This window comes from Mus caroli, chromosome 1 (genome assembly GCF_900094665.2).
Source record: "Mus caroli chromosome 1, CAROLI_EIJ_v1.1, whole genome shotgun sequence".
NCBI lineage: Eukaryota > Metazoa > Chordata > Mammalia > Rodentia > Muridae > Mus > Mus caroli.
Genome location: NC_034570.1, coordinates 71870224 through 71884226, shown reverse-complemented (window position 1 = coordinate 71884226; position 14003 = coordinate 71870224). Strand labels below are relative to the sequence as shown.

General features: G+C 41.3%; 1 protein-coding gene across 2 annotated transcripts in view; it reads left to right on the top strand.

The window, feature by feature from the left end:
- Positions 1-2573: 2573 nt before the first annotated feature.
- Farsb (phenylalanyl-tRNA synthetase subunit beta) overlaps positions 2574-14003 on the top strand; it is a 67063-nt gene continuing 55633 nt past the window's right edge. The window contains exons 1-4 of one of the 2 annotated variants that reach the window (XM_021158176.1): positions 2580-2686; positions 9122-9177; positions 11385-11539; positions 13204-13273. In XM_021158176.1, the coding sequence (XP_021013835.1) occupies positions 2629-2686; positions 9122-9177; positions 11385-11539; positions 13204-13273 (339 nt within the window). In that variant the 5' untranslated portion in view covers positions 2580-2628. Of the gene's footprint in view, positions 2687-9121; positions 9178-11384; positions 11540-13203; positions 13274-14003 lie in introns of both variants that reach the window. The other variant, XM_021158340.1, reaches the window with a different exon arrangement.

The window sequence follows — 14003 nt, the reverse complement described above, 5'->3', positions numbered from 1 at the left end:
ATCTTTCATGCATGTAGGTGGCACCATTCTATGAGCTAGAGGCCTGGATGGAATGAAAACATGAAGGAAGAATGCTAAGGGAGCACCCACATTTCCCGCCCTGCTGCCTGGCCCTCTGAGATGTGAACTGAACTGCCTCTCCTTGCCTTGCCCACCATGACCAACTGAATGAACCTTTTGAAAGGATGCCAAAAATAATTTTTTTCCCCTTGAATTATTTCCGTCGGGTGTTTTTGGTCACAGCAATGGGAAAAGTAACTGGAGAAGTAGGGTCACTGCTGTAACTAAACTTGACAATGTGGTTCTTTGGCCTTTGGAACTGGTTTCCAGGAGGGGTTTGGAAAATAACACCATAATTATTAAAAGAGCTTGGTGCTGGCATTGAAACAGACATTTTGGCAGTGGATCCAAATATATGTGGAAATTTAATATGTGATATTACAAACTGGATGGGGGAAAAAGCTTTTTAATAAATGGTATTGGCATTGCTGTTTGAAAATAAAATAAAACTGGCTTGTTCATTAGCTCCAAAAACCAAAACAAATTTCAGAAAAGATCTGAGATTTAAATGGAAAAAAATTCTACTGATGTACTCAAAAAGGAAAACATGATTTTTAAAAAAATGTGTGGAGGAAGACTTTTAAAAAATACAACCTAAACTCCAGGATCAATAGAAAAAAATAATTTAAATTGGGCTGGAACTTTGTAAATCTCCACGGGGGAAATAATCCTTAGAAGTAAAATATTAAGAACTATTTCTGTTTTACTCTCCAAATAGCATTATTTACTTTGTTTCTCACATCCATCTATAATTTCTTAAAACACACCTATAGTGACATATCAGGGGAAACACAGCAGCATTTTAAATCCGAATGAAGTATGAGAGTTAATGTTATGGTCAAATGCCTGAGTTAATAGATCCCTTAATAAGTAGCCAAATACTGTTAGTTGTATGTTTCTGACAGATGAGCATTGGAGTTGGTAAACTCAGTAAGTGCGCACTTACTGCAATTTAGGGTCAGAAAGCTACACGTGGGACTTACTTGCTATAAGTGGAAATTAGTGCAGTGGAAAACTTATTAAGAGTTATGATGGCCTAAGTCTGGCCTCAGTTCTGCTTCCTCAAGTGAAGGGCAGTGGTGGTCCTTGCTTTATTTCTCTTGAGGAAGCAACGTTTCTGCTATGCCTTACAGGTTAGGTGAGTCCCACAGTCCATGGCTGTTTTATCTTCCTGCTTTGATGTATTTGTTTTTTTCATGGCTGCTGAAAGGAAGTACCACAAACTTTTGATTTCAAACAGAAACTTGAGTCTGGTGAGGTGACTTATATTCTTGTCTTTCAAGACACCTTGAAACAGGAGAATCTCTGAAAATTTCTGGCCATCCAGAGCTACAGGATGAGTTCCAGGACTGCTTCAGCTATAGAGTTGAGCCTTTATCTCAAATCATAAAGAATAATGAATGAGATGAAACAGAATTTTGTTATATTCAAGTTCTGGAGGCAAGAAACCCAAAAGCAATTTCACTGGCCCAAATCCAAGTGTTTTGGGGGCTGCTGAACAGGCTAGGAGAGATTTCTCTCCTTATCTCTTCCAGTTTCTGAAGACTAGTGACTTTATCTTTATTTTTTGTAGTGACCTTACTGGAATCACTGCCTTCGGCTTATTGAGTCTACACGCAATTGCATTTAGGGCCCATCCTAATAACCTCGGCTAAGTTCCATCTCAAAACCCTTAGCTTATTCCACACAGGCTCCGATACCACATAAAGTAGCATTTGCAGGCTACACGGGATTAAGTCCTGACATCTTAGTGGCCCATGATTTGACGTACTGTCCCTCACAGTTAATCTAAGGAGGAAATCTGCTCGTGCACTTTTTAGGCTGAGTACAGCATCTGACAGAAATGTCCTGCGGTCTCTAACAACGCCTACCCATAAGGTTGCTGCTGCGTTCAAACAAGGCTCGAGTATAAAATCAGTAGTTTCAAGAGGGTTAAAGGATTAAGTAAAAGCCGGGCAGTGGTGGCGCATGCCTTTAATCCCAGCACTAGGGAGGTAGAGGCAAGCGGATCTCAAAGTTCTCGGAGTTCAAAGCCAGCCTAGTCTATAGTGCGAGTTCCAGAACAGTCAAGGCGACAGAGAAACCTGTCTCAAAAAAGTGAAAATGTGTGGCCTGTTAACAGACCTTGCCATTAATATTTGCATAGTCTTCTTTGCAGGAAGTCTTGCACCCGTTTACCTTGCTTTTCAAATACCTCTGAGCGGACTTCTCTACCTGGAAGTCCTTCCCACCAATCTAGTGCTCCGCCTACCCAACTTGGCATCTTCCTTAGGGCTTTGGGAAGCATCCGGGCCTCTGAGGTCTGTTCTCACTCTTGCCTGTCAAAATAGAGAGATAATTCCACCCGATTATACCTATTTTCCAAACTTTTTGGTTATCGTCACAACAGAACTATGTTAAATAATCCAGAGAGCGGAATTTTCCTATATTCAGGTGGAAAACGGGTGTGCAAATGGTTGAATTTAGACAGGCATCACTTGAGACAGCCCAAGAGAGGAGCGGCGGGTCCTTCGCTCTAGGGTCGCTGAGGCCCCGCATGTGGCGCAGGCGCAGTGTCCACGACTCGCCATGCCGACTGTCAGCGTAAAGCGAGACCTGCTCTTCCAAGCCCTGGGCCGGACCTACAGTGAGTGCCCGCCCCGTGGCTTGGGCTCGGTGCCTGGGGAAGCCTGCTCGCCCTGCAGAAGGACGTGCTGGCGGCGTTCATGCCGCTATGCGGGGTTTGGCCCGGCACGGCCAGAGTCCTCAGGGGCGCGCTGCTGGGCGAGGAGACTCGGCTGCGCTGAAGTAGCTTCTCGGAACCAGCCCCGCGGTGGCTCCGTTGCATCATCAGCGCGTGTCGGGCTCTTCGTGTCATTCATTCAGAGACCGAGCTCCAACTCCGTGCCCAGCACCGACTTTGGTGTCGGGACACAGACGAGGAAACGTACCTTGGCTTCCATCACGAGTGTAGGCTGTGGAACCAGATTGACAGCGAAGGGGAGACGTTTAAGAAAGATGCGGGTCTCACTATGTAGCCCAGGCTGTTTTCGAACCAGAAGAACTGTCGGTCTTCTTGCCTCATTTTCTTGAGTGCTGGGATAACAAGCGTGTGCCACCAAGCCAGGCATTGGCTTTATTTTAGTGTTGACCAGGCTCCACAAGTGTGTTAGGCATTGTTTGGGAGTAGAGCTGTGCACATGACACATACATGAGAAAAATAACAAACCATGACGTTAGTAAAACGGTTTATTGGACATGCTAAATGTTTCTGAGAAAGGAAACCAGGTTGTGTGCAGGGGTAGCATGTGATAGGTAACATTGAAGGAATCACTTCTATGGGCATAACATTCACGATACACTTCCCTCTTTCTCAGTTCTAAAACTAAACCATTGGGGGGGTAGGTGGAAGGGAGGTAAATATTAGTCAAATTATCATTTCCAACACAGATGTAGTAAGTTGAAATGGTATCAGCCTCACCCTGTAATTATCAGCTTCTATAAAGGTCAGAACGAGTGTTTGATGAGAGCCTCCTAGTTTTTGAGTATTAGAGGCCAAAATGATAACAAAATGGAGCAGGCTCATAATGCCATAGTACTGATGTCGTACAAATAAACTTTTAAGATTTTTTTTTCCTAAGGATGGACTTTAGATATTACTCACCCCCTGTGTTTGTCGGTTTTTGTCGTTGTTCTTTTGGAGACAGAACCTTATTCTGAAGTCCAGGCTGACTCTAAACTTGTGGCAACCCTCCTGACTCAGTCTCCCAAGTGATACAATTATAGTTGTGACCAGGAACTGTCCCATGGCCTTAGAAACAGGAAATCACTTTGCTTTTGGAATGTGGTTTTAATTTCTTAACCAGTTTCCCTTATATAGTAAGCTTATTAATATACCTCACTTTCCCTGCTATTCTTAACCATATTCTCTCTACTGGTGGTTTCTGTCTCTGAACTTCATATGATGGCGTGTGGCAAGATGAACAACTTTAGAATCAGTTCCTAGTCAGACCCTTATCTCTGGAAAAGTACCAGACTGTCCAAATTTTAAAAGACAATGAGGCTTATGACCTGTTCGCAATTATCAGATAATGTTTTAATACGTTCTCTGGCTGTCTCCTTTTCCTTCCACTTTAAAATGGTGAGTGATCAAATAAGCTTGATTTCCCCAGGCCGTAACTGTAGGCTCTTTTGAAATTCTTTCATACATATTGATGGTATTTAAGGTATACATCAGATGGGTTAGTACTAATCTTCATTGTTTCTCTTGTCTTCTTTCTTGAAATCTTTCTTTTTAAATGTCAGTTCAGTGGTGGTTGGAGTTGGAAAAGGCTGTCCACCAGAACAGGTAGTTTCCAAATGAAGTGTGGGTGTCATTTGGTTTTTGTTTTTTTGTTTTTCCTTTTTTGTTTGCCTCTTTCTCTTGTTTTGTGCTCTTACATGTCACCTTCTTATTGAGACCTCTAGGGTTGCTGCCCATCTGACCTCCACTGTCATTTCCAGCTGCCACCGTCACCTTCCATTTCTCTTGGCAGTTTTTGTTGCCCAGGGCATTTCCTTTCCTCTGCTGCCCTTGGCGCAGCTCTGTCTTCTTAATCCTCCTTGCGATCGCCTTTCTGTTCAGTTGTGTTCTTGTTACTTGCTTTTTGTTTGTTTTTTGATATTCATTTTCTTGTGAACTGGTTTCTGATTGCTCTTCAGTCTGGGCCCTGTTCTAGCTTGGTCCAGTAAGTACTGCCATAGCCACTTGTGTGCCACACAGGTTTTTAGGTTTACCATTTTATTGTAGGGACTTATTCATGGTTTTACTTTTGCTTCTTTCTTTCACTTAAGTTTTAAAAATATAGCTTAAAGGAATAAGGAATAAGATTCAGTATATTCTAGTAATTCATACAATCTGATTTATTGCCATTTGTCTGACAAGATTTTTGCATATTACAAACTGAGTGTTTGCTACTTAGTTTCTGATGGTTAAGATTTGATGTTTGGTGGTCCTGTATTTTACTGCAAGTTGCAGATCTGAAGTGGGGTCAAGAGCTCATTGGGGCTGGAGAATCTGCTTCTAAGTTGTTTCTTAAGTCATCGCCATCATTATTATTATTTAGACTTAAACCAATTTATATGTATTAGTGTTTTGCTTTGCATCAGGTGCGTGTGTGGTGCCTGTGGAGGCCAGAAGAGGGCATTAGATCCCCTGGAACTTGAGTTACAGATGATTGTAAGCCACCATGTGGGTTCTGGGAATCAAACCTGGGTATTCTGCAGTAGTAACAAGTGTTCCCAACTGCTGAGCCATCTCTTCTCTGCTAAGTTTTCTTAAGCGGTATCATTAAGTGGTTTTGTTTACCCACTGATGTTTTCCAGTTCCTTCTACCTTGGCTTTTGTTAATTTGTCCCAGGAGAACTCTTGAGAGAGCAGGTAAACGGGAGCGCTTAAGTACTATTCTCTGTGTTTGATAATTGCTCAGACACGCTATTCCATCCTTTTCCATCTTCTGTTGGTGACAGAGACCAATCCTGACCTTGCGTAAGGGGACTAGATAGACAGGTATCATTGGAATCAGTCTCTCCACACAGCCACCAAATGGTTCTTGTTCATCCACATGCAAAATATACTTGTCCTAGAAGTGTCATCTTATAGCACCATCCACAATGAGACATCTGAACCTGGTTCTGACGTGGATGAGCGTCTTAGGATGCTTTAGCATCTTGTGATAGATGAGTGCTATCCGAGTGCGGAGAGGCTCAAGCAGTAGGATGGGTGTCTCCCATACATCTAAGATGCCATAGAGACACATAGCCGGCGTAACTACTGGAGGGGGAGAAAATGGAACTCAGAGAGGAGCCATTGGTCCACTACAGTTCTGAAACTGAATGGCAAATGCAGGATGGTCTTGATTAGGTCTCAGGCCTGGGATAATTCTCCATGGCTCCGTGCCTGCCCTCTAGGCTCTGACTCCACCCTCTGAGTGGCCCCAGAAAGCATGTGCTTCACAGCTGATTACTTTCCTCATCTACTTCCTGTCAATAGAGTTTTAGGGGCTCAAAGACTTCCTTTTGTCTTGCTTCCGCCCCTTTCAGTTCAAGCTGGCTTTGTCTGCTGAAGTGTTTTTTTCTAAAAGCTTTCTGGGTCTTTGGTGAATTTTTTGGTGGATTCCTTTATATTAGTTAAAAACCACAGACTCCAAAAACCTCTGAAATTAGCTGTTTCAGTACTTTAAGTTTTTTCATACAGTACTCTTAATTAAACTTTATTGTTTGATTAATTGGATTTGTGAGGCACACCCTTACTTTCTTTATTACACCTTTTGTTTGAACGAATTGTGCCTTTGATCTGCCTGAAGGTTTTTCATTCAGAACATTGATTCTATCTCATGCCTAGGATTTGGTCTCTGTCCAGAACTTACTTAATTTCAGTATTGCTTTACATTTAGAAGCCAAAATATATATATATATATATATATATATATTTAAATCACCAACATTCTGGCTCATTTTTGTTTAATAGCTCTTTCTACATTTATCTCTTCTTAAATAAGTGGTAAAAACAAAACAGAACAAACAAGCTGCTCTTTGAGCACAGAAGTCTTAGCAGTATCATTTTCTGCAGTGCGAGTACCTGCAGCAGCGGTGCTGATCAAGTCTCTCCCTACGGGACAAGGATGCCCTTGTACTTTCCTGCAGCGTTACCTCGCTTCCCTCCCGGCCTTTGCTTGCATCCTGATTCAAGACCATGGAGCTTCAGCCAGTAGTGTTTTTGCGGTCTGTGGGTTTTCTTTTGCAATCCTCAAAGCCTGCTTTGTGATTCCAAAGCTATTTTTAGAGTTCTGGTGCCACTTCCTTTACAGAGGCTAAGATTTGTATTAGTCTGTTGCTACATAACAGAATATCCTGTTTCTTAGGAGGAGAAAACAATATGCCTTTGTTACTTCACACAGTGTCAGAGTGACAGGGATCAGAGGGGGTTGGCTGGGTGGTTCTGGCTCTAACTTCTTGCTAGGTAGCAAGTAAGCTGCCATCTAGAACTGCACTCACCTCATGTATTAGCTGAGCTTGCTAACTCACTCATGTGATTGCACCATATATAAGCTCACACAAAGAGGAGCCAGGAGGCAGGATCATTTCAGGCCATATTGGAGGCTAGGTATCTCAGTTACTGCATGCTTTTTCTCACTTAAGTGAGCTGGGAGCCACACTGTTCGTGCTCACTCACCATTTCTCCTGTAACTAGCCCGCCTTTGAGCCATACACATTCTGCTTCTAACACTTCCCCCATATTCTGTTGGTTTACGAGAACAGCTCTGTGTTTCACGTGTGCTGGTTTAGGACGCTCCCCTTCTTGGTTATCTTCCATCCTCCCCCCAGTCTTAAAAGTTCAGATGTAAGGAACCAAGCTTGATCCCTATGGCTATGAGAGAAACACGTGGGAGTCTGAGGCAGGAGGATCTGGAGTTTGCCAGCCTTGGTATAGATAACTTGCAGGCTGTCCTGGTCTACCTATGAGGCCTTGTTTCAGAAAAATAACAAAACAAAGCAAAATGAAGATACAGAGCTAAGGGGTTTGGGGAAGCACATCTACTCAGGGTTTGCCTAGCTAGAGAGTCCCTGAGCACAGCTCTCATTGCCTGTGAGTAGGACAGAGGGCAGATCCCTTGGCATGTCATGAGCTACCCTTTTTCTACTTCTTAGATCCTATTTCTTCCTGACACAAACATTATTCTTCATCCATACTGAACTACTTAGGAGTTCCCAGCTATGCCAAGCACTTGATTCACTGCTTCCAATCTTTGACTAATGAAGACATCCTTTATGTAGCTCTAAGTGACCCTAAGCGGAGCGTTGTGCCACCCCTGAACCTTGTACTGGATTTATTTACTTACATTTATGGTTTCTTTGCTTGAGAAGGAAGTAGTTCGGGCAGAAATGGTTATTTATCTTCATAGCCCTGGCATCTAGTACTGTTTCTTGGCACATAATAGCAGTAAATATTTGTTAAATTGAATTGAAGTTTGATATCTAGGCCAGACAAGTCTTTTGTCATTGTTTTATTTTGATGTTGGGAATTGAACCTAGGGCCAGTGGGTGACATACTAAACATGCATTCTACTGAGGCCAACTGCTCACCCTGGATCAGGAAACCTAAGACATCTGGTTCTTCACTAGAATATAATGGTAATTGTTGTGTTTGTTCAGTGTTTGATAAATGAAGACCTTGAAAAAATGCTCTTAGGTAACAAAGCAAAGTGAAATAAGGAAGAACTATTGGTTTTGTAGACCTGCTGGGTTTCAGAGTATTAGGCTAGGTCTATTTCCATTTATACCTTTTACGTACTAAAAATGGTGACAAAAGGTTGTTTCCATATGAGGGTGTTGGTGAAGTTTACATAAGGTGCTGAGCCCTCAGAGTGAGGGACATCAAACCCTGATCAGAGTGGTTCCCAAAAATACCTGAGAGGATTTTAATTAAATACCAAGACTTAGTGGCATTCCTTTGTGTAGGACCTGCGCTTCTGAGCTTGCTTTCTCATTTGATCTCCACAGAATGATTCTTTTTCTGCAGAGTCTGTACAGATATCTCAGCACTGCCAACCAAAGTGTATAGCTGATATTAGTACAGAGTGGTAGGCCCTTTAATTGTTTTTCTAGATGTTTGGCGTTAGGCAGATCTTTTCTTGTTATTGTTTTGATGCTAAAGAGTGGGCTCTGAGCCTCTGACAGACTAAGTCTCACCCTTGACCTTTGAACTTAGGACATCTGTCTAGCTTTTCAGTCATGCATGGTGGCTTTGGTGGTTTGTGTTCAGTGGTTGATAATGTAAAAACCCTGGAGATGCTGCGTCAGGTAACAAAGCAAAGCAGATAAGAGAACTTTGTCAGTCTATAGACCCACCGAATTTCAGGTTGTAAAGCCATGTTTCTTAGCTTAAAACAAAGCCAAACAAAAACACTGGCAACCCTTTTTGCGTTCATAGTGCTATGTGATGCATGCTCAGATGCTCAGGGCTAAGGAACTAAACAGTAGATGAGATTCATAGATTCATATGCTAAATACATTAACATTAGCATTCTTTTTTTCCTCCTAGCTGATGAAGAATTTGACGAACTGTGTTTTGAATTTGGTCTGGAACTTGATGAAATTGTATGTATTAGACTTTTTTTTAAAAAGCTATTCTATCTGTGAGCTCATATTTAAAAATGTTTTCTTATTACTATTGGATAAGGCCTGAGGTATTCTTATTTGATGAATTTGTGTTGCAAGTTTTACCCCTTACAAAGACTTTGCTTAAAGCAGTTTTTCGTTTTTGAGTTTATACTTTAATTATATCATTCACTCTTCCCTTTTCTCTTTCCAAACCCTTTCATGTATCCACCCTTTTCTGTCTTTTATACAAGGCTTCTTTTTTTCTTTAACTGTTGTTACACACACACACACACATATACACACATACATATATATTTCTAAATACATATAAGTATAACCTGTTTACTCTATATGTTACTTGTGTGTATAGTTTTCAGGGCTGACCATTTGGTATTGGATAACCAGTTGGTGTGTATGTCTGAGCCCATTCCTTTTTTCCCCTAAGAATTTGCTGTTTTATCTTTATTAACTTTGGTTTATCTTTATTAGTCTTTGGTAATTAATTCAGGGATTCCTGTATTTTGTTCTGGGGGGCGCTACTTGTGTCCGTGATCTCTGGATTTGTCTTGCCTGGCCTCATTTTGGAGAAACAAATGATTTGTTTTATATGATCACAAGACCTTCTGGCTCTGAAATTCATGTGGCCTTTGATTCCTGTTGGACTTAGTCAGGTAGCAGTACAGTCTCAGCTTTCACATATAGGCTTCATGAGCTGAGTCTGAAGTTGACACTGATGGCCGTATAAGTATCAGGTCACTTTCTATTCATATGCCTTCATTTCTCTCAATTCTTTATTTAGAACTCTTCTGATACCTGCCATCCTAACTAGCTATCTTCACTGAAAAACATCACTCTTATTAATGCTTCAATCAAACATTATTTCAGTTTTAGTTATTTTTGTTTGGTCTCTCTCCATCCTTGTCTTTCCTTTTCCCTTCTCTCTGTTTCCTTTCCTTTCTAATTTTAATCATCTTCTCTGATTTTAAGGTTATTAACCAGGTTAGATGTGTTTTAAGGGCCTGGAACATCCTTGAACAGTCCCAACACTGTGTGGACCCATGGCTTGCTCCTCTCTTTTCTCTCCTCTCCCTACTTCCCCCATCTCCGTTTTTGAGCAGCATATGAAGAAATGGGTTTCAGTGTGACATTTCATGCATATGTATGTGTACATTTCTGTCCTCTGTCCCCCTCTGCTTATCTTGCTGATGGTTTCCTTCCCCCAGATGGCAGCTTGTAATCCTTATGTGGACAGGAAGGTTGGCCATGGAGGGCAGAAAGCATGGTATGTTGTTACAGAGCTCCCTCTGTTACTTCAGCAGGTCATTGATGGGTTGCCACTGAGTAGCGTTTCTACATAAAGGGTAACGGTAACACTTGACATTTAACTTTTAGCACTGTTGAACCTTTGGCTAAGGTCAGGTGTGGAATATAATAACTTTTAGTCCTTGTGACTGAAAATTTCTTAAGTGTATTTATAGTACCCTGCTGTTTTAAATAACAAACATAAAAAAATAGGAGTAGAATTTTAACTTTTTGGCCATGATTATCTTTTTTGAAAAAAGTGTTATTCTCTGCTGTAAGGTATTACCTTAGGCGTAGCTGAGGTTTCTAAGCTCTGCTGCTGCATTAGGGCCACTGGTGTGGTGGCTCCTTCAGTTTGCTGTCTCCCTATGGCTTCCCACCGCTCTGCTGTCCCTCACTTTTAGCCCAGCTCTCCTCTCAGGGCGTTCAGATTTGCCAGTGCTGTCCCTCTTGGCCTCGTGTTCTATGAGACTCCTTGCCAGGGCTGCTGAATTCAGCGTTCCTTCTCTCATGTGACAACTCACTGTTCACTTCCGACACTTTCCTTCTCTGTGTTCGTGATGATGTCTTCCGTTTGCTTTGGTGGCAAAACTTTTCGTGTAAGGTGGCAGATAAGTATTGCCTCTGACATTACTCATTGTCTCAGTGTATGACAGTAGAATAATGTGTGTAACCTGTGTTTATCTGTGTTCCAGTAAAGTATTGTTTGCAAAAACAGGTGGGTGCATGGTTTTCCGGTTTCCCCGTTTGCTGATGGTGGTTTAGGTGGGGTAGAGTGCTCTGCCGTGAAGACAGTAGTTGTCTGTCTGCTGTGACTATAAGACGTGTAACTTTCTTGTGTTGTTATTATTGCAGAAAGGAAGTATATTCTGTAGCTTATTAAACTCTTTGGCTTGTTTTAGACTTCTGAGAAGCAAATCATAAGCAAGGAACAAGGTAATGTGAAGGCACAGGGGGCCTCAGATATTGTGCTTTACAAGATTGACGTCCCTGCCAACAGATATGACCTCCTGTGTCTAGAAGGACTGGCTCGGGGGCTCCAAGTCTTCAAAGAAAGGTAAGGAATTGCACACATTGCTGAATTGTTTCGCCACTTTTCCCTCTGCTGCTGTCAGCAGATGAGTTCAAATTTCTAGGAGAAACCTCATATGGGTAAAACAGCTTCAGGTCCTCAGGAGTGGTGATGGGGAGATAAGAGTCGTGGGGATTATAGCCATTTCAAAGTTTGGGGGGAACATTTTAAAACTCTGAATACATGATCTTAGGGTTACTATAAAAATCCTTCTGTGGTTTCCCTCAGTAATCCTGTGAGGTGAATAGTTGATTAGATTTGTTAAAGCATCGAGGGAAAAGTAGAGGTGACGATGGACTATATTTGTCTTTACATTAATAATCGTAAGGTGTAGAAAACCCTTGTGGAAATTTTGAATACTTATGGTCTTGGCATGCTTGTCACCTTCTCTAGTTTTAGTCTCTTGATGTAATGAAGATCTTTAAGGCTCTTCAGACTCAGCAGGCAGTAAATGTAGAGGGCAATGAATGTAACATGAAAAAAATACAGTTATCAGAAGTCATTATTTTTGTTTTTATTTACTTACACATTATCTGGCCAGTTACAAAAGAGTATATTCGTTTGGTTGCTAGGCTCGATTCTGAAACGTTGACATCTTTGAGTGAATGTAAATATTTGAAATGATGGTTGGGTTTGAGTTTGGGGTTTGTTCAGTTGCTTTCATACTTGAAAATTAAATCAGCTGGATTTTAAGGCGATTAGTCAGGATTTTTACTTTTACTTATTTATTTAATGGATATAGGTGTTTGTGTTTGGAAAAATGGGGGCCATTTTATGTATCCCTGGCTGGCTTAGAATTTAGTATGTATACCAAACTGGCCTTGGACTTCAGGTAGTCCTTTTGTCCCTGCCTTCCAGGTGCTGGGATTACAGGCATGTGTACAGCCATTCCTTTCTAGGATCTGTATTTTCAGTAAATACCTGTAGGTGTTTATGTCTAGGCAGAACTAGGAAGTAATTTCCACCTTTGCAATTACAAGTATGGCCCATAAGCCAGTAGCATCTGCATTACAAGAGAGCTCAGCCTCTGGGGTCCATCTGAGCTTTAGCAGCACTGTCAGTTGCTACAGAGATGAAAAGTGGTGGGCTGACAGTCGTGCGAGTTGGAGAAGTACTGACTTAAAACAGCAATAGCTGTCTTCAGGTGATGAGAGTTGCCCAGAAATGCCTTCAAACTGCACTTGTTACCAAGCTCTCCCAATACCTTCTCTGCTGCAGTAACTTCACATAGAACCAGAGAAGCTCTATTTTCAATTTCAATAAATTTTATTTATTCTTAGAAGCTTAGAATCTTGTGTTGTAATGAAATTTAAACACTGTCAAGTCCAGTGCCTTGACCAGTTGCTTTGTTAATGGCTTTGTGGTCTTGCTGGGACTCCAGTGAGGAGCTATTACCATGGGTTATTCTGTGCGTGTTTAGGGAATTTTAAATGTTAGGAAGCTTGCAGGTTTTTGTTTTTATTTCTAAGGTTCAAGGGAAGCTGACTTACTGTAAGTTAAGCTATTTCCTTAATTCTATTGATTACATATATATATGCACTTTATAGCTATAAATATAAAGTGCATATATACATATAATCAATAGAATTAAGACGTAATTATCAAATAGTCTTACTGTTTCGAATAACTTTGCTTCAATATTATTTTAGGATCAAAGCTCCAGTATATAAACGAGTGATGCCGAAGGGAGACATCCAAAAGCTGATTATCACAGAAGAGGTAATGAAATAGGCTCTGACTTTTCCCTTAACACCCCCTCCCCTGATGCATGTGTTAATAAGGTGGGAAAGAGGGTGTAATAAAACTAACCCTTCTGTCAGATGTCATTTCCTGTAGTTATGTGTTCAGATTGAATGGTTTTCAGTTTCTCACCCTTAAAAATTGTCAGTCTATGGGTCTGGAGAAATGACTTAGCAGCTAAGAGCACTGACTGCTCTTTCAGAGGACCTGGGTTCCATTCCCAGCCCCGACATGGCAGCTCACAACCATCTGTCATTCCATTTGTAGGGGGACTTATGTTCTCTTCTGGCTTCTGTGTGCACCAAGCATACATACATGCAACACATAGGCATATATGTGAGGCAAAATACCTGTACATATAAAATAACTTAATAGTTTTTAAAAGATTGTCAGTTTATTACAAGAAATGAAAGAAAATGAAGTACCTCCTTTCGTAGGTAATTTTGAAAAGTATCAATTGCTTTTAAAAAGCACATTTGCACCAGGCATGGTGGTACAAGCCTGTAATTCCAGAACTGTTGGGGGTGGGGCACAGAGGTTCTTGTACTTACAGAGAAGCTCTAAGAGATCCAGGTATGTTAATCACACAGGGGTGTCTCCTCAGTGGAGGGATAAAAATTAAATACCTGCATCCCATCCAGAAAGCTGAGAGTGGATTTTGTGACGGCCTGGTGGTGACCTTTTTTTTTTTTTTTTTTTTTTTTTTTTT